The sequence below is a fragment of the Python bivittatus genome, unplaced genomic scaffold (assembly GCF_059951505.1).
Source record: "Python bivittatus isolate LINGU-HERP-01145 unplaced genomic scaffold, Pbiv_v1 ctg000580_np1212, whole genome shotgun sequence".
Classification (NCBI taxonomy): Eukaryota; Metazoa; Chordata; class Lepidosauria; order Squamata; family Pythonidae; genus Python; species Python bivittatus.
The window spans coordinates 23,280,975-23,302,109 of NW_028277087.1; the positions used below are offsets into that span (position 1 = coordinate 23,280,975).

At 39.9% G+C, this 21,135-nt stretch overlaps 1 protein-coding gene and 1 long non-coding RNA gene across 2 annotated transcripts; one reads left to right on the forward strand and one right to left on the reverse strand.

Moving 5' to 3' along the window:
• Nucleotides 1-1,815: 1,815 nt before the first annotated feature.
• On the forward strand, nucleotides 1,816-9,086 carry GPR132 (G protein-coupled receptor 132). Its single transcript, XM_007420302.3, has 2 exons — nucleotides 1,816-1,969; nucleotides 7,352-9,086. The coding sequence occupies exon 2, from the start codon at nucleotides 7,412-7,414 to the stop codon at nucleotides 8,339-8,341; it is 930 nt and encodes a 309-aa protein (XP_007420364.1). The 5' UTR covers nucleotides 1,816-1,969; nucleotides 7,352-7,411; the 3' UTR covers nucleotides 8,342-9,086.
• Nucleotides 9,087-15,632: 6,546 nt separating this feature from the next.
• LOC148214691 (uncharacterized) lies at nucleotides 15,633-18,490 on the reverse strand. Its single transcript, XR_015797675.1, has 3 exons — nucleotides 18,159-18,490; nucleotides 15,888-15,918; nucleotides 15,633-15,788 (listed from the first exon to the last, which is right to left on the reverse strand). It is a non-coding gene; the product is annotated as an uncharacterized LOC148214691 (long non-coding RNA).
• Between the last annotated feature and the right edge of the window lie 2,645 nt (nucleotides 18,491-21,135).

A 21,135-nucleotide genomic window follows, 5' to 3' on the forward strand; every position in this document is an offset into this window, starting at 1 on the left:
TATTACAGTATTGGCATCTTTTAATACATGTGCTAGCTGTTTCTTTGTAACAAGCTTCAATGCAGGCAACCTTATTCTGTTGTTTTTGTGCTGTTCTAGATGCTCAGTTATTCTTTGTTTCAGTTCCTCTTGTTTTTAGTTAGAGGGCTTTGTTCCTTCTGAGGAGAAAGCAGAAGTGAGGGTGTGTGGTTTGTGAATTAAAACAATTCAATAGCTATGCTGGCTTCCTCTACTGCCAACTCCCCCGGTTTGCCTCTACAGTTTGAGCTACTCCTGGCAAGGCTTCGATTTCTTTGCCCTAGGTAGACCTTTGCAGTCCTTCCAATTCTAGTTTTGTGAATACTTTATTTCATATTATAAATTAATGTTGATCAGCTAGCCTCTGTTCTGTTATTTCTGATTCTGGATGTTGTTCTTTCCAGAACTGCTGCATTCTTTCCAGATATCCTCTTCTCATTGGACTTGATTTGTAATAGCAGATCATTATTCCTTTGTTTTCAGTCTTTGTATGTTTGCGATGGGTAAACAACTTTTCTTTCAGTAGTCCTGCAGCTGCTGGCTCTGGTTGCTCAACCAACAGTCCTGAGTCCTAAAATTATTATTATTGTTGGTTGCACAGCCAGATGTTTAGACTGGATTTGGCATTTTTATCCACCCCTCGAGTCCTTCCCGAGGACCTGGGATAGGCAGATGTTGTTTGATGGTGTTAAAGGTATTGTTGCAGGATGTAAGCTGTTCCAAGTAAAGCTGCCTTTTGAAATTGACTGATGGTGATTTTGTGAATGCTGATGGTCTTTTTTTATTATTATTATTATTATTATTATTATTATTATTATTATTATTATTATTTTCATTAAATTAAAATATATATAGGACTTTGTACCAGGGTCCCTGTAACTGGAACAAGTTCATAGCTGTATCTAAGGGCTGCAATGATGGTGGGACCAGAAAGCCACTTAGAGTGACACATTGTCAATTTTACTTTCTTTGTCAAATGTTACGAACAGCTTAATAGGGAAGTGTGGATCATTTTAAAACATTCTATGCTGTTTTACTCCCCATATTAGAAAAGAAATATTCAAACTCATCAGGTTTTTTTTATAATTTTTGGTTTCTTAAACATCTGTTTAAAAAATTTATATCAATCTGGTATAATCCAAAATGACATCTTGTGCTTCATGATGTCGTCACAGAAATGCCACAAATTATATGGCATGCATAATTTGACTTATCACATCATGAAACCATCTGCCATTTGGTGCCATTTGTTCCCCCCACTTGCCCCCCTCCCCCCATGAAGAAACGGAGAAGGAAGAGAACACAATGGGGAAGAAAATGAACAAGAGCAGGTGTGACAACCCACAGTCCATGAGCTGCAGGGAGTCTCCAGCAAAATTTCAGTGATCCTGGAAGTATCCAAGTGTGGTCTACCATATTCCCTTACCGCTTCTCTGTATTTCTTTAGTAACTTGCATTGACAAAAGCAGAGCGGTGATCTTTTTACTGAAACCTCTGCAATTCAGAACCTACAGTATCCTCAGTTCCACTAGCCAAAACTCTAGAGTAAATGTGTCTACTAAGGTCCAGTGTTATTTGGATTTCGAAGAAAACCCTTGGACCACGTGCAAGCATAGCAACTCTCTGGTATCCAGCCCTCTTTTTTTCAAATTCCCACATGAGCCTTATAAAAAAGCATGTCTGCTTTAAAAGTTGCGTCAACTTTAATGAATCATTTCCTCAACACAGTTGATTTGTCTTCCCATTTGTCTATATTTCACATTATTCTAACTTTCTGACCCAAATAAGATGTGGGAAGAGAAACAGGCAAAGCAGCAGCGCCAAGATTGGTAGATGTGTTGGAGAGGTTACTGAAAACCCCCCCGAGCTAAATGACATAACTTCCTGAACTATTTCTATACTTGTGATAAATTCAGAAGGCTTAATATGACAATGGCTGCATGCTGGCAAGGTAAGGTGTTACTTTTCTTTTAGCAAAAAAAAAAAAATGTTTTATAACTGATGCTCTGATGAAACACTGAAATGGATGAGAAATGGAGGTGTGGAGGAGCCTACTGCATGATTATATTAGTTGTGATGTGTTGGTTCTTTCCTGGCTGCTATTTTTGTGATTTAAACAATTGTTATATTGTTTTTAGGTACTGTTAGCAGCCCAGAGTCATGTATTTTGAGATGGCTGGCCATATACATTTAATAAATAAATGAATAATAAAATCATTTTTTCCATCCCTCCACTGCAAATACATTACAAAAAGCATCACTGGCTATAATGTTTCTAACCTTCTCATTCTCATTTCTACTAATCTTATCTACTAATTTTTGCTAAGATTTCAACAGTCCTATTTGTTGGCTGGTGTGGGTCTTCCGGGCTGTGTGGCCGTATTCCAGAACACGGCCACACAGCCTGGAAGACCCATACCAGCCATCGTATTCCGGCCGTGAAAGCCTTCGACAATACAGTGCTATTTGTCTTTAAGAAGTCAGGTGTTTGCATACCTTGCAATGGTTTTTTTAACCGATTTTACAAAACATCATATACTGCTTTGGTTTTGTTTTTTAATTGTATCTGCTAAATGGTGTACTTAAATACATTTAAGTTCTGGACACAATGGTCTCACCATGAGGTAGAGGCTCCTTGGATCATCCTGAGAACCCTCTGACTTATTTCAGGGATGGTTAGATTTCTTCTGGGATTAGTTTGAGCACATTTTATCTTTGGTAATACTAGATTTGAGCTCATAGTGATTTCTCACAAAATTCCACTCTTGATTCCCTGCCCCCATTTTCTTGATTGAAGCATTCTTACTTTTGGACAACTGGGAGTTGCAATATCCATTGTATTTACTAGGTATTTCTTTTCAGAAAATATTGAAAATGTGTCTACTTATTTATGGTGTGGCTGATACATCTCCAATTTCTAAATGACCCAAAAAGATACTTTTTTCAGTTTCTTCCTGTTGTAAATGCTACTAATGACTAATTCTGGACAAGAAAACTGACTAAAATGTTCTGAATTTTTATGTGTTAAGAGGATGGAAAGAATTAACCATGTAGGCAAAGGTACGTATGGTGAAATGTCCGTTTGTTTTTTTTAAAGAAGATGGAAACCCAGCCATGATTAGCCATCATGACTGAGACATTAATAGTCTGAACCTCTATGAATTCGAACTTACAGTTTTAAAAGAATGTTAGGTGATGGTGTTCCCTACTTACGTCTGTCTTCCTTACACAATGAAAAGCCCCAAATATGATTACTTTTTTACACAGAACATTTTTTTCAACCTGCTTATAATTTTAATGTTTAAGGTGTGAGGTTTTTAGACTTTGAAGAATGCTTGGTTAACCATTCTTTCGCTGAAGGGATCAGACAACCCTTCTAGGAAAAAGCATATCTTTGCAGCAGTTATAATACATAAAGCTAGTTCAGTGTACATTGAGGGGATATATGATTTGGTAAAGTTCAATAATATAATAAATTGAAATGGGAATTCAACTTTTAAGGTTTGTTTCATTCTGGAATGAATCATTTTCCAGAACTATTGAACTTTATGCATTGCCATCAAATATGTAAGAATGATCCAACCTGCTCATTATATTTTCAGTAATTTTTTGAAAATGAATTGTCCATTTTAGCAATCAGAACTGGAGTAATACACCAATGATAAAATACCACATACCAATTTTCTTTAAGTATAATGTTCAGAGTGAATTTAATGTTCTTCTTCCATTGAAATTATCCATTGTATCTCTATTACTGCATTCAGATTCTGCATCCCTTTAATAATACAATCATTGACCTGTTCAGATTCTAAGTCACACTTCACCAACAGTCTATAAGTAAGGCCCAATAAATGTTATGAGTCATGTCATAAAATGCTCAAAAATTCAGTCAATAATTTCATCTGTCCTATTCTGCATCTTCTATCACTCTATAGGATTAATTGTGAGATGCAATGACTGGACTGACACAGAATATTCCCAATGTAGTCACATCTGCCAGTTTTATTTTAAAAATGGATAGAAAATAGGCTTACATAGAATATATATATCATCCTTGGTCAAATTCAAGCATGGAGTGAGTCTGTTGATTGGATAATTCCTGTTATGTCCACAAGAAATTCACTCCACTGTTTTCCTGACTAATTTTGCATGTTTAAAAAATCCTGTATTTATTAGATAAAGCAACTTATTATTACATACAAATATCAACAACTTTCCCACCTAAAGCAAGAGGGGAGGAACAAGTGTAAGAGGTAAATAATTTGATTCACAAATGGGCATTTCCCTTATTTCCATTTCAAGATTGAGCTTACTCCATGATTGTGAGATATATTGCAATCTTTTTCTATTACATTACTTAACACAGTAATAACATGTTTCATACTGGTTGCAGTAGAATAGCCTTCTTTAGTCTATTTAGACTATGATTCCCCTCATTGAACTTGGCCAAATAATGGGCATTGCAGTCTAATTCATCAGGAGGTTGCCAGATTGGGTTATATGGTTTGAAACCTTTCTCGACCTGAGAAGTTCAACAGCTAGGAGCCTCATGTTGCAATAATTTTTGCCTCATCAACTTCTCTGCTAGTTTTGCAAGAGGCCTCAACAAGCCTATGTAATCTCCACCCTGTTGACTTCCTTCTGCCTTTCATATTTCCCACCCCACTTTGTAAAAGATCATAATACCAGTTCAAAGAAAAGAAAATGCCAGTATGACACCTTACAACAACCTTCTTCAACCTGGTGCCCTTTAGTTCTATTGGCATTCAGCTTCCAGAATCCTTACGTCCAGGATATTTGGAGAACACCAGGTTGGGGAAGTCCCAGTGGCCACAAGATTTTATAGGCTAGGGAGTCTTCTCCAACATATGTGTCCAACTATATATTATCTTCACTTCAACTTAGTACATTGATAAAGTGGTCTCTCCTTCAGGTTCTGTGGCCTTCCAGATGCTGCTGAACTGCAGGTTCCAATATCCTTCCCCCACTGGCTATGGTGGCTAAAATTCATCAACATCTGGAGGGTTACAGGTTCCCAATTTGTTGAGTAGACCATGAAACCTTAGGTCCAAATACTATGACTCTTTAAGACATCAATTAGATTCCTTGTTGAAGTTGTTATAACAGGCTTAGCTGGAATTAATTTTAGTCAGAGGTTTTCAAATTTTCTACCTCCAGGGAAAGTACCTCTATCCTGTTTATTTTATGCACTGATTGGCCTCACGAGGAATTCTTGCATATCTGACAGATTATCCTTGTGCATTAGAAAGAGCTGTAACTCAGGAGCCCTGGGGCCTCTTTACTGGCTCAGCCTGGTGCCTGACTTCTGGCTTTAGCCCTTCCACACACATGCAGGATTGTTTTAGAGGGTATTGTTGAAAAGGGATTCCCAGTTTTTGATCTAGGTTCCAGGACAGGATGGATAACCAGTAGATTGCTTATGTTTTCCAGCTCCATTCCAGACAGGTGCAGTTTCATTGTTTTCAAGTCCCTACCCCCAAAGTTTAAAACAGATATATTACACATCTGCAAAGCTTGACTTACCCATTTTGTCTTTTTATCCTCACCCCAAACAGAAACAAGAACTGAAAGTTTCATCCTTGTTCATGGTGTAGTTGTTGATGGAGTCAGTGTGAAATCTGCCCATTGGCCATTTTAGGCTGCAGAAGGGACACTCCCTTCCAGCCAATGCCCTCCATAGTCATTTTGGTTTAAGCTAGCAGGGGAAAAAAGACACTTGGTTCTACATTAGGAAAAGAGATACCAGTAACTTCCTCTAAGTTAGTTCCTAAGGCTGAAAGAGGATGAGCAGGTGCTTGGAACGTTGGGTTTAGTGGCTTGTCAAGTGGCCCATCTAACAAGTGGCTGGCATGGAAATGGTCTGCACCTGCAACCTGTCAGCTGGGGTATGTCTGGACACAGGTTTAATCCTTTTCTGAAGAAGTGTTAAGCCTGTATCAAAAACAGCCCAGCTGTCAGGTTGCAGGCACAGAGGAGCTCAGGGTGAATTAAGAGGGAACTGTCAGTGGTAAACAAGCTCCATTCTCCACTTGAGCTGGGACAGGATAGCAGTGCTGGCTGGTGGGAGGAGAAAGCAACTTGAGGGAATCTCCCTATTGCTTTCCATGATTTGTTCCACATCGTTAAAGTTTTAAAGCAAGCACCACTTTCTGGCCACCTTACTGAGGCAGAATGGGGCTTGGTGATTGGGGCAGCACATGTTATGGCTCAAGGAGTAGAGGAGATACTTTAATGCAGCCATTTAGTTGTGTGGATAGAGTCCTGAATCAGAAGAAAGGATACATTCGCATCAAGATTTGCAAGCACTGATGTTCCTATAGGGCAGTGTTTCTCAACCCTGGCAACTTTAGGATGGGTGGGCTTCAAACTTCCAGACTGCATGCTGACTGGGGAATTCTGGGAATTGAAGTCCACCCATCTTAAAGTTGCCAAGGTTAAGAAACACTGCTCTAGGGTAGTGACATATTTCCTTTAGAAGAAGGCAAATGATGATAATGATGATGATACATGACAGGAACTTCAATTGTGTGGTCACAACAGCCATCTTGATCTTTTTTGCCCCCCCCCCCCCCCGCAGTTACCCCTGATGACAACTCCACATGAATCAACTTTCCTTGTGGAGGGAAAGATCACTAAAGAATACTGATACTTTCCAGTGGTTTATCTGTTCACAAATGTGCAAGGAATGCAGAGGCAGAGCAACTTCCACATTCTTAGTAAACAGCATATCCATTATCCTGCATCACTTCCTAGGGTAACAGAGCATGTGCTAGATGGATCTCTCTGGGAAGGATATTCTTCAACTGGGGGACTATTACGAAGAACTCCTGTTCTCAAGGAGCCATCTGCCAGGTCTGCAGGGCCAGCATACATGAGAAGTAATGTTTCTTCTGGTAGTATGGCCAAAGGCTTTCAAGGTTATTGCCAGTACCTTGGACTGGGTCCAAAAATGAACTATGAGCCTGTGAAGGTGATGTAATATTAGTTTAATATAGTCATAAAAGCCCAGTTCCAGTTCCAGTCAGTACCCAAGTTTCTATAAATTGCATCAAATTGAAATTTCCAGATTCTTTTCATTATGACTATCCATAATGCATTGCAGTGATCTATACAAGAGGTTACAGGACACAGATTAATGAAACTAAGCTATCTCCACTTAGCTAAAGTCATAGTTGACAAATCAGCCTAAATTTAAAAAGCTATTCCATGCCATCGAGGACACCTGTGCTTGCTCAGAAATAGTGGCTTTTGGGGATGAACTTGAAAGTAGATTAGATGACTTATAACCAAACCAAACCCATTTTGCTTTTAGATTAACAGGGATTCCAAATGAAGAAAGCATTTGTGGAATGACACCACACATATCAGCAGCATGTGCAATTCCACAGCCCTGCCATTCGAAGAAAGCCGCCAGCTTCTGATTGTAGTATACAGCTTCATCTTTGCCTTGGGCCTACCAGCCAACTGCTTAACTTTTTTTGTGACACTTGTACAAATTTGCAGGAAAAATATCACAGCCATTTACCTGTTTGGTCTGTCCCTGTGCAACCTTATGTATCTGAGTACCCTTCCTCTCTGGATCATCTATGTGCAAAACAGCCACCGTTGGACAATGGGGCGGATACCATGCCTGGTGACTGGATATATCTTTTTCTGCAACATCTACATCAGCATTCTTCTCCTGTGCTGCATCTCTATCGATCACTACAAGGCTGTGGTACGCGCACTGGAAAGCAGAGGGAAATGTTTTCGGTCCCAGAGGACTGCTGCCATGGTCACAGTTGCCTTCTTTGGCATCATTGCTGTGATCTATAGCCCTGTGTTTTTCAGCAAAAATATCCAGGATGAAAACATAGCAACTTGCTTTGAAACTCCACTCAACTCCAATTTGGCTGGGTACAACATCAGCCGGTTCATCCTGGGATTTCTCATTCCTTTGGGGCTCCTTCTTTTCACATACTGGAGAATTTTTCAAAGTACTAGGACCAGCAGCAGCCTCAGTCCAGACCAGAAAGCTAAAGTGAGAAACCTGGCAATTGCCATCATTTCTGTATTTGTAGTGTGCTTTGCTCCCTACCATTTTGTGTTGCTTGTGAGAGCCATTGTTTTCCTTTGTAACCGAAGTGAGGTATGCCTATTTGAGAAAAAGATATATACTACTTCTGTGATCTTCCTGTGCTTTTCCACTGCCAACAGCATTGCAGACCCATTTATCTATGTGCTGGCTAGTGAAAACGTCAGGCGTGAGATATATCGCACCTTTCAGGTGTGTGGAATTCATCGGCCAGATGATTCCCAGTGACATCTGAGACACACAGATTGAGAAATAAAGAAGACAGTATTACCTCCCTTCACTATGGAAAGTTTGGGTGGGTTCTTAAAAAGATCCGGATAGAAGGTGGAGAACATTTTCAGAAGCACAGAAACATTCCCTTTCTCTGATAGCCACCATCTGTTTCAAAGAATTCTGATCTTTGTGCATTGAGTAGAGTGAACAGGCCTTTTAACACAATGAGCTGCTATTCATACATTAATAAGGTCACAATATTGTGATATGCAACTGGGTCCATGCATTGCCTAAGAGATGATGATGCACTGACAAAGGATCCTACAGCATCAGGAAGTTCTACTGGAGGGCTCCCAGTATAGACTGTGGGTCATTTATCAATTCTTTGCTAATGGGGAAAGGACTAAAATGAAAACATGCACAAGCCATAGACAAATGCACAATCAATAGGCAATGCTACCTCTCTGGGATATCTTCTAGGGCAGTGTTTCTCAACCTTGTCAACTTTAAGATGTGTGGACTTCAGCTCCCAGAATTTCCCAGCCAGCATCAAGAAGGTTGAGAAACAATGTTCTAGGGTATGGGGGTTTTTTACTGTTGTCCAAATGGTCAGGCTGCCTTTGAATAAGATAAGTTATTCTTGAATAAATTACCCAAGTCTTTATTGTATTCCTTTACTGTTCAGACAAGCACAATGTTGAATATATGCAGTCCAGATATCTATGGCATTTGATAGCACCAACCATATATGCTCAAATAAAGGAAATATATATTTGTATCAAAAGTTGATTTTCTGACTTCTGAAAATATCTAGGGGAATCATAGAACCATAGAGTTGGAAGGGGCCATAGAGATAATCTAGCTCAACTCCCTGCTTGGTGCAGGATCCACTAGAACATCTCTGATCATTGATCATCCAGCCTCCATCTGAAGATCTCCTAATGAAAAAAACCTCATCACTTGATACAGCAGCCTGTTCCACTTGCTGACCATGCAAATGGTCTGGAAGTTCTTCCTGATGTCTAACCTGCCTGAATGCTTCCTTGTACTTAAAACCCACTGGTTCTGATCCTGCCTTCTAGGCCAATAGGGAATAGGTCCATTTCTTCTGTATGACTACTGTTCACATATTTGAAGACTACTAACATACTTCACCTTAGCCATCTTTTCTGTAAGCTTAAACATTCTCAGAACATTTAATCATTCTTCATAGATCTTGATTGCCCAAACCCTTCATCATTGTGGTAACCCTCCTGAACTTGCTCCAATTTTTCACTACCCATTTTGAACTATGGTGCCCCCAAATGGACCCAGTACTCCAAATGGGGTCTGACCAGGGCAGACCAGAGTGAAACAATGATTGTACTTTCCACAGTCTGGACTTTATGCCCCTGTTAATGCACCCTAAGATAGCATTTGCCTTTTTAGTAGCTGCATCACACTTCTGGCTCATGTTTACTGATGGTCTACAAGGAAATCTAGATCCTTTTCATATATATTACTGCTAAGATGCATATTATATGTGCTTTACATTGTTCTTACCCAGATATAGAACTTTATGTTCCTTCCTGTTACACTCCACCTTATTCATTTCAGCCTGCTGCTCAAGGTTGTCTAGACCTTGTTGAGCTTTCTCTCTTTCATCTAAAATATTAGCCACCCCTCCCAGCTTTATATCATCTGCAAGACATACAAGTGGCCCTTCAACCCCTCATCCAAGTCATTGGTAAAAATGCTGAATGGCACAGGGCCCAGAGCTCTGTGGAATTCCGCTCAATTCTTCCCCTCAAGCTGAATGGAAACATTAACAAGCACTCTTTTGGTGCGGTCATTCACCAGCTGTGAGTCCATCTAACAGTGGTCTTATCTAGCCCCTATTTTACCATTTTATTAAGGGGACTATAATGAGGCACTCTGTCAATGGTTTTGTTGAGATCCCAATATACTATGTCTTCGGTGCTTCCTTAAATTTCTAAATGAATAACTCTATCAAAGGAGGAGATAAAGCTAATTTGGCATAATCTGGTCTCTGTTATTTGTAGCATGCTGCTTCAAGTGTTCATAAAGATTACCAAGAGTGGTTCCGTGATCACCTCTGTTAGTTCCTTCAATACACTGGGTTGTAATCCAGCTGGCCCTGGAAACCTGAATTCATTGAAATTAATTACATTCTCTTACCCTCTCCTTATCTACCCCAAGCTGCAGTGCTCCACATGTGAAAAACAGGCACAAATTTATGAATCAGCCTTGTGTAATACAGCACCCTTCCCAACATATGCAAATGAGTGCCAAGTTGGAAGAAGTTGGGCCTGGATCCTATATTCCATATGTTCTGTTAACAAGATATATTGTGAAAAAAAGTACAGATGTGTTTTTCACCAAGCTCCCTTCAATGTATAGTTCTTTGTGCTCCTGCAAAATCTGTTCTAGAGGCATTAAGAGCTGCAGGAAGAATCACGCAAAATGCTTCTCTCATTCTACCAGCCTCTCTGGTGACTCAAGACTGAATCACAAATAATACAGTAATTATACTCTTACCTTGCCCATGCTTCAAAGATTGCAAAATGGAATATCACAAATTCAGCTAGAATAGTCACTGGCCTCGTTTCACCCAAAGAGTGTCATGGCATTTGGACCCAAATCTTTCTTCTCTAATACTGTACTACATAATCATCATATAAAATTCTGCTTTGGAATTAATTCATGAATCTCAAGTAGCCAAGGTATAAATGGCAATTGTGACCTACTGCTCTCTCAAACCTAGCATGATACCGTTACTTTGAATTTTCTTCCACACAGAAAATTTCCATTACTACTAATTGCTTTGTTGGTAGATTATGTATGTCCCCTTCAAAAGATTATTCCAGCTGCCCAGGTGCTAATTCTGGACTAAAATATTGGTTCATATGCTAAAAGAGAAAATTGACTTTTTACAAGTTGTTTCATTTGCAATGCATAGATGTGGCCGCCAGATGGCGCCCAAAGCTATCTTATTTCTCTAATAATCCCTATCATTTCTAGAAAGAAAATTAGCGTGTATCTTTCTGTTGTCTGTCTGTCTGTCTGTCTATCTAATTCTATTTCTAACTCACCAGAAACAACTCTTGGTGGCAATATAAACAATATAAAACAAAAATTAAAACATCCATAGTTATATTAAAACCAGTTCATAATCATCTTCATAATAGCTGCATCAAACCCCACATAAAACATTTTAATTAACTATTCACTTTATTAATTGGGCAAAATAATATGTTGACTTGGTAATAATGACAGTATTTATAAGAGAGTTACCTCAGTACAGAATGCACTCAGCTGGCGAAAGCTGCCTTAGACAATGTTTAGGAGAGGCTTACGTTCTATCTGCAAAGAGACATAGATCACTCATGAATTTTGCTAATAAACAGTGGTTGGGGGAGTTACAAATAATATGGGGGAAATCCTGTCTTTTATTCTTTGTAGCAGGTCAGTGCAGGTGGCAGCACTCAGCTGACCTTGGTCGATCTTAAAAAGTTAAACAAGGTCAAAATGGGTAGAGGATCAAGAAATAGTAGGACGTAACCTAGATTAGAAATTTTTTAAAAAAAATCTTAAAATCCACACAATCCTCAGAGTTTTCAAAAAAACTCTGAGGATTGTGCAGAAATGAAAATTATTCAGAAGTACTTTGGATGTAGCAGGAGCCCAAACACAGCTCCCCTCTGCTACTCAATAAACGAGCCACATCTTTTTTCAGTTTTCCATGCAAACTTGAAAAAAGATGCTGCTGCTTTAATTAATCAAATCACTAAAGCGGCGTATCTTTTTTTTATAAGAACTTTATTATATTATACTGCAAAGTACAATTAAAATACAAAACAAAGTGCAGCAAAGAAAGAAGATAGAACTAAAAGAAAAAAGATAAAACTAAAAGTGAGGATAGAAAATTGAAACAGAAAGTGACTTCTGACTATCTCCAATACATATATAAATACAAATTTTAAAAAGTTAATCTCTTACCACTAATTAATCCAAATTTACATTATTTCCATCAACACAAACCATCTAATCATTAAAGCCCACAATCAAAACCTCATTTTTTTCCCACACAAGCACATAATCTAAGAAGGGTTGCCATGAGGAGACAAATTTAGAAACAGTATTATCTCTTATTAACGCTGTTAACTTTGCCATCTGAGCCAAATTCATTAATTTTATGATCCATTCTTCCACTGTAGGTATTTGTGGATCCTTCCATCTTTGCGCATGTAACAGTCTTGCAGCTGTGATCATATACAAAAGCAAAGTTCCATGTTGTTTCTCCAGTCCTTTCTCCATCAAGCCCAACAGAAACAGTTCTGTGTTTTTTTTTTTTTGAATGCTCACTTTAAGAACCTTTTGAATAGCAATACATATTTGATCCCAGAATTTTTTAGCCTTTTCACAGGTCCACCAAAGATGATAAAAGGTTCCTTCACCCTGCAAACATTTTCAACAAACATTTGTTACACCAGAATACATTTTTGATAACTTATCAGGAGTTAGATACCAGCAATACATCATTTTATAAAAATTTTCTTTTAAATTATAATTCAACGTAAATTTCAAACCTTTATTCCACATATTTTCCCTTTGTTCCAACATAGTATTGTATCTGAAGTTTTTAGCCCATTTGATCATACATTCCTTGACTTGTTCATCTTCTAGATTCATTTGTAACAACATCTTATACATCTTAGCAATAACATGTTCATCATTTGTACAATAAAGCAGCGCATCTTTAATGGAAACTTTTAAAGCTGCAGCAACTTTTCTCAGTCACCTAAAAAAGTGTGTGCATTGTAATGAATAGTGAAGAGATGTTGTCTTTGCACAAGGTCAGAAGCATTTCTTCTGAATCATTTTCAAAACACGCAGGACCTAGAAAACAATACAGATGTGACTATGTTGATGTAGATTACTATCATGATGATGACTCTCATGATGTAGTCATCAGGAGTCAAAGTTCAACTTGAAGAAGACTTTATCTTTTAGCAAGAAAATAAATCAATGAAAACTAGAATTTCACTAGAGGACCTTTGGGAGACCTTTCTGAAGCACAGCCTTTTCAAAACAGGCAGAGAGATATAGCATTGTATCCTAAGATGTTCTGACTGTGGCAGAATAGAAGTGATGGGACAGTCATATTCATTCACTGAAACTGAACAGAACTGGATCAGATAGGAGGAGAACCAATGACATTCTTTTTCCATCCCTCTGGTCATTCATTTCTCCATGCCGGAGAGCAAGAGGAATCCCCCATTATCAATCACTCCCTCCTGCTTGATCTCCACATTTGCATCCTGTTAGCCAGACAATTTTTGGATATGGGTTTAGTGATCTTTCAGAAGAGTGCTAGATCCATGTTCAGAAAAAGCTTGATTGTCAGGTCCTAGGCACAAAAGCACCTCCATGCCAACAACCTTCATTGGCCACATGATAGGTGGCTTAAGCAGCTACTTGAAGCACACTCAGAATTACAAGCTCCCCATCCTGCCCCACCACACTCTAAGGGGAGCAATTGTTTTTCCAACCAACAGGTGACCTTGGTGGGAGAGGAATGTAAGCCAGGGGAATGCACCAATTGTTTTCCTTATTTCCTTTCCTTGTTGTCCCACGTTCAGACAGTAAGGACAGCACCAGCCTCATTACTCAGGCAGGATCCAATTGGCAATGAGAGCAGCACAATGTATGCCAGTATGCCAGCATACTCATCTGTCAGCTCACAGACTGAAGGAAAACACTTTAACCCATTTGCCTACAGGAGCCCTTAGTCTGCCTTTCTAAATTTTCTACCCTTTTCCTTAAGAATACATAAATGTTTTCATATAAAGTGTTAGCTTTTTTCTCTTTATTTGCAACTAAATTATTTCACGGTGTGATCCTTTCATGCCACCCTCTTTAACTAGCTATTACATTGGATTCTACACTACTGATTAATTTATATTTGATTCTGCCTACTGTAGCATCTGGACCAAATCACTGTGCTTACTCTGATCTTTTAACCTGTTCGTTTCCATTGGGGGTGGTGAAGAATAAACCCTCCATTAACATTTGCAACTCCAGCACCCACAGTTGGTTTGAAAAATAATTCCTAGTTGCTCTAAACTCATGGTCCCTTTTACCCCCTAAAAGTTGGACTCTTTGTTCCCCTGGTTTGTCTCTCTCCCCAATTCAGGGGCTGCTTCTTTTGTTCCTACTCTAATTCCTCCTTCTTCATCTTCTGTTTCAAGTTTCCAGGCTGCCTTCCCTGAAGAATCTTGTTGTGCAGATAGCTGCAGGCCCAGAGTTGCTGCTGTTTCTGGCTTCATTTTCCTCCCCTCCCTGGTTCCCTGGAGCAAAACGGGATTTCTTCCCCTTCCAGTACCTCCACCCCACCCTCCTTTTTCCTAATCTGGAGAAACAGACAAAGCCAGCCTAAGGAACACCCAATGCTTTTAGCAAAAGCTGTGCCGGAAGGGGAGAGGGGGAGAGATTGGCAAGAACCCAAAACCAAGGGAAGCAAGTTAGAAATGAAAAGGGGGATGGAGTAGCACCACGAATATCTGGATACTGTTGACCAAGTATTGCACAGAAAGATCTGCTTCTTCAGCTTCCTAAACTTGTTGATGTTCGGTCGTCCTATGAAGTTCACCAAAGCTTATGCCTTTTAATAAAATTTGTTACTCAGAAAAGGCACTACCAGATTTCTGATTTTTTGCCACCATAGACTAACATGACTCTCCTCCTACAAAGTCCTATGAAACTGTAACCCTGATTTTGCTCTGGAAGAAATTGTGAACTTAAAACTAGATTGCACAAGCTTGGACTATATAAGCATAGTCAAATACACAATAGCAATGTAATACACACTTTGTATAGGAATAAGTCCTTCCATTTATGTAAAGAGGAACTTCTGAGAACATAGTCATCAGCTTGAAGCTGCACAAGCCAAGATGTGTTACATTTTGTAACATCAAATAAACCTAAAGGCCACATCTGCCCATCATCTTCTCAACTTCTAAATTATGTGCTATAGTGAGCTGAGGAAATGTTTAGAAGTTCAATAGATGAAGTTTTCCTCTCCCAGCAATTTGCCCTGTAGAGCTGTCTGTTGTCAATTTGCCCTGCAGAGAGCAGGTGAAATATTAGTGGTCACAGCAAGATGTTTTCTACCAGATGATACTCTTTGTCCATCTAGTCCTGTATTCTCTATTTGGAATGGTTACTCCGAATGGCAGCAGCTTTCAAGACAGGCCTTAAGGATGGACAATCTGGACCCTCCTCCCAGGTACAACTAGAAGGGAGTGCTGAGATGAATTAGCTGGCCCACAGTTGTATCCCCCAGTGTCATTCTTCCAGGGACCAGAGTCCTCACTCACAGAGTCTTTCCCCAGTGGTGAGTTGAAGGGCTCTCTCACCCATCCTTGAGTCAGCAGACATATTTCTTGGTATGCAGCAGCATCTGCAGAGGGGATGAAAAGGGGCAAGCATTGCAATATAAGCCCTGGTTAGGGAATGTGATCCATTTCTGCAACCTCCCTGTCTTCATTGCCATACTTACAACACGTGTTCATTGTTCTTTCAGCAGTGAACTAGGATAAGGAAAAGTAGAATATTAGCTTGAACTGTTTCCCACAATCCAAACTGTTCAAGATAAGAATCAACAGACCATAGTTTAACTTTGAAGTGACAATGTAAAGAACACTGTTAGTGCTATAATTAATAGGAAGGAAGGAAGGAAGGAAGGAAGGAAGGAAGGAAGGAAGGAAGGAAGGAAGGAAGGAAGGAAGGAAGGAAGGAAGGAAGGGACAGTTGCCCAAAGTGCTGTTTATCCTAAAGTATTTATTATGTAAATACTTTCCAACTGCAGCTACTTGATGGGCAGAGTATAGTCAAAGTGAGGCTGTGTGGCTGGGTTAAACTGTCATTTAATTGCCCTGTTGCCTCCTGGAGCTTGCTATTGCTGCCACCAATCCCCCCTGGACAAATCCATTAATATCACTTGTTCCTTGGCCTTGAAATTTGAAGATGCATGCGCCATGTTTTGATAACAGCCTCTCTGGTGTCATACTCTTTGCTTTCAGTTTTGGCAGCTTCAGGTTTCACAATGTGCAGGAAAGAAAGACAGAATAGCTGACAGTGTCTTTAGACATATTTATATACATAATAATATCCTTTTGATCAGCATGGGCAATATTTTAGTAGCCGAGGATGCTGCATTTCATGTGGAAGGAGTGAAGGCCACAGATAGTGGAGCCACATCCCACACATGGGCAGAGCTGGGTTTTTTAAAAAAGAACATATACATGTTCTTTTCTCATGTGTGTGTATAAACTATGCTAAGCTTATTTTTGGCTTATGCTGGCATTTTTCATGTGCTTCTTGTCTGAGAAAAGGGAAGGAAACCAAAAGTTCAGCACTGCAGTCAGAGGAAGCTCTGGGGGCTAGAAAACAGGGGATTGAAACCAGGGTTGGGGCCATCTTTATTGTATGCCACCCAGATTCATGTATGTGAGATGGGCAGCTATTATTAATAAATAATAATAATCTTTTATACAGTCTGGAAATGCCTAAACTTGTTGAAACAGTTGGCGCATTTCAGAGCATGTTTCTGTCACTCTCAAAAATAGCTAGCATAGTGAAAGTGGCCATTTACTAGAAGGCAAAACTAGTATGATTGGTCTCCAGCATCCTCTCTTGCTCTCTTATGTTGTCTACCATATCTGCATCCTTTGGTGGGTGTTCCCCCTCTGCCTCTTGGAAGTGGCACACTTCTAAACCAAACCCTGGGCTGTCACTACCCATCATAGTGTCTGTGGGCCTTTCTGCACTTGAACCTAACCAGGGCACAAACATCTCTCTTCTACTGTGTCTCCATGGTGCTATATATCATGCTGGTATTCCACTAGGCTTTTAATGTATATTTTTGTATATTTTTATTAATATTTCTTTATATTAATGTATTATATGCACAATGTATTATTATTATTATTATTATTATTATTTATTAAATTTGTACTTGCCCGACTCCCAGCTCATGAGAGAGATAGGCTTAAATTGTCAATAGCTGTCCAAGTGTTTTCCCACTTATCCTGACACCATCCAAGACAGCTTCAGGGTGGAGAAAATCTATTAGACTTTATCACCGATTATCTTGGAGGGAAGTCAAGTTACCACGGTGACTCAAAAGAGACACAATAGAGATAGGATAGGAAACAATACACGGACAGAAATTCTCATGTGAGTACAGGTAGTCCTCATTTAGCAACTGCCTCAGACAGTGACCATTTGCAGTTACAACAGGGATGGAAAAGTAACCATGCAACCGATGCCTGCATTTATGACCTTTGCAGTGTCTCTCTCTCAGCCATGTGTTCAACATTACAGTGAGTTAGTATGCACTGTCCTGTGTCTGACCCATTTTTTAAATTTTTCCTCCCCTCACACAGCGGAGAGATTGCTTAAACAAGCTATCTCTTCCTGAGCTGCTTTTCTCCCCAGCGCAGGGGATCTCTGAAAAATGCTAACTGCAAGTTAACAAACTCAGCTCTGTCACCTTAATTAGTTTGCAGCTGCTGCCTGACACTGACAAGACCCTAATCAGTTTCCTAAGCTGCTTGCACCCATGAGTGCACTAAGCAAACAGCCTTAGCACATTCCTTTTGATTTGTATTCCCCCTTGTGTGCCTGCTTACTCTCTTGTAAACCCTTCCTCTCCAATGAATGTAACTACAAACATTAAATCCCTTCTTGTTAATTATCCCAGCACCAGAGTGAGCATTCCAAAGGGCGGGGGAGTGGGGAAAAGGAGCTATAAGATTTGCCCTCTTACCTGGCTTCCTTGTGAGTCACGTTTCCCCACCATTTGGGCTCACCTGGCTGTTGGGGGCTGTATCCTTCTGATGCTGTAAAGCAAAGGAAAGCTGAAGTAAAATTGTAAGTATAGTTGCAGTCACATGATTTTTCACTTAGCTACCGCTTTGCTTAATAACTGAGTTGCTGGTCCCAGTTGTGGTTGCTGAACGAAGACTACCTGTGCAGATTTTGGCCAGCTTCAAGCATGGGGAAGAGCAGTTCACTCAGCAGTGGGGAAAAACTGCTGGAGGCCAGTGTGTGGCTTTGTAGCATACTAGCTTCCCTTTCATTTGTTTACAAACTAAAATAAAGTTTTAAAACCACACTCTGGGATATTAGAAGAACTTGTTAAATCCTTTAAAACTAAAAAACCTACTATTTGTTTTTATAGATATTTGGTATCAATAAATCAATTCAGTATGCAGAAGTTAAGAAATGAGTGTAATAAAGAATTAGAGGTTCCTATATTGTCTAGGCAATGGGAGAGTGTCTTAACTTCTATAGCAAGAGAGTCAATGGATCTCAAATTACAACTTATACAACAAAAAATATTTAGAATTTATTGGACTCCATTATGTTTCTGTAGAAAAGGATTGTCAAAAACAGTATCTTGTTGGAGATGTAATAAGGATAATGCTTCTGTAAAATATATGTTTCTACTGTGTCCTATACTTACCAAGCTTTGGGAGAAAGTAGTGGACTACATAATAATATGATTGTGCAACAAAAGCTAAAATTTTCAGAGAATAATATTCCTTTGAACTATATATTTAGTACATGGAATTTGACAACTGGCCCTTACTATGACCAAAAGGCTGATATTGCAACATTGGAAAGATAAAAGTATGGCCCCATTTATTCAACAGATTGAAGACCTGATTGCGCTTGCCACTTATGAGCGGATTGCCTATAGACGTAAACTTTGTATGGACAAGTATAATGAAATATGGGACTCATTTATACAAAATAGACTCATTTATACAAAATACAGGTTAAAAATGATATATAAATGTATTAGAAATAAATACATACTTGAATAATATTTGCATTAGGTAAGTATAGATATAATTGCAACTGTTTACTATTAATGACGTTAGCCTTTTTTTCTTCGTTGTATTTCACTTTTTTTTTAAAGCACTTTCTATGTGTTTTTTCCTTCTTCTCAAAAAAAAAAAAAATTAAAAGAAAAAGTTTTAAAACCACAGATGGAGCAGGCAGTCTGGTGAGCACGAGTGGAGGCATCAGTGGACAGGGGTCGGGCACCACATGGGGGACCCAGGGAATGACAACAGGATTCAGGAATGGGGACTGCAACACACATAAGCAGCAGCAAAGAAAACACGAGATAGAAAATACAGAATGGCCTACGGCAGTGTTTCTCAACCTTGACAACTTTAAGATGTGTGGACTTCAACTCCCAGAATTTCCCAGCCAGCATGTGCTGGCTGGGGAATTCTGGGAGTTGAAGTCCACACATCTTAAAGTTGCCAAGGTTGAGAAAATACTGGCTAAGGAAAAACCAAAAGCTGGTGTGAGGGCTAGAGAGGTTTCCCATGATCATTGTGGATAAGTCAGCCTTTCTGTTTGGATACCTTTGCTGGCTGCAAATCCTGGAAGCTGTAGTTTAACACAGGATGTTTCAAACTGGGTTCCACTAAATCCTAGAACTTGATGGGGTTCGTAGAAGACTAAAAAAACCTTCATTCAGACACAGCTTTGCTTCTGGGTCAGGGATTCCAGGAATGTTTGATTTACCAGGTTCCATGACCTGAAAAAGGTTGAAACCTCCTGGTCTAACACATCGGAAGGCACCATGGTAGGGGATAGACTCGGATTGCTGGTTAGCTGTTACTGAAAGAAGACTGACTGAGAGCTTTGACTAACAAATGTATTATCATACCAACTTTTGTGGATTACAGTTTTATAGATTATCGTGTTGCAAACGTCTTTAAGGGGCCACCAAATGTTTTGCTGCAAAAACTATCCCCCAATAGAGAGGGAAAAAGCCCTTTTTCCGATTTCACAAGACGACAAAATACTTGGAGCGCGAGTATGAAAATACAGGAGCTCTACAGATCAAACATTTAAGCCAGGTTGAGCCCCTTAGGATTTGATTCATTGCAAGCTTCCCCCCACCCCCTTCGCGCCCCATGGAAAGCTTTTAAGAGAAGAATTAACCTGAAGCCATGATATCTTACTATAGGATTCCTACAGATCAGTGTTTCTCAAACTTGGCCACGTGCTGGCTGGGGAACTCTGGGAGTTGAAGTCCACACATCTTAAAGTGGCTTAGCTTGAGAAACACTGCTATAGATTCTCCCGTTTTAGACTGTCGCGTGCTGGGTACCCACTATTTTTTCCCGGGTGATTTTCAGAAGAGGAGCACGGCTGATTTCTGCTAGTATCTTCATATAGCAGCTCATGTGTAATTTTGTCTCACCTAACGATTTAAACGGAGGCACAAGAGGCAAGGAAGCATGCTTATTAAATAGTCGCAGAACGGAAAGCCGAACCAGCAGGGCTACTAGGGAATCAGTCTCATTCATTCATGAGGCTCGCGCCCAAGGGTCCGCGCGCGGCGTTCCACGATGACCGGGCCTTTGGCAGGTCTCTGAAACTTCGCCGGTCCTCCGCCGGCCACTTACTATGGCGAGGCGGGGCTGAATACCATAGTAACGTTGGGGCCCAATAGTAATCCGTATGTAAAAGAACTAGGAGGAGAAGGAGGGGTCAAAGGAGATTAAGCGGCCCAGCGCTCCGGCAGCTAATGGAACGTTTGATCTCAGAAGAAAAGGTTTCCCTCGCTTACTACCCAATGGGAAGCGAAAGTTGTACTGGGCGGGCCCGAAAGTTGCTCAGATGCAATTCTCTCTCCCAATGGGAAGGCTGGGAAGATATTAGGGCGGGGCTTTCGTTTCTTTGTGGAGTTTGACAAAAGATGGCGAGTAGGGAGC

What these genes read in the sequence shown, in the direction of transcription:
- GPR132 (XM_007420302.3), top strand. Translation starts at nt 7,412, where the DNA reads ATGTGCAATTCCACAGCCCTGCCATTCGAAGAAAGCCGCCAGCTTCTG.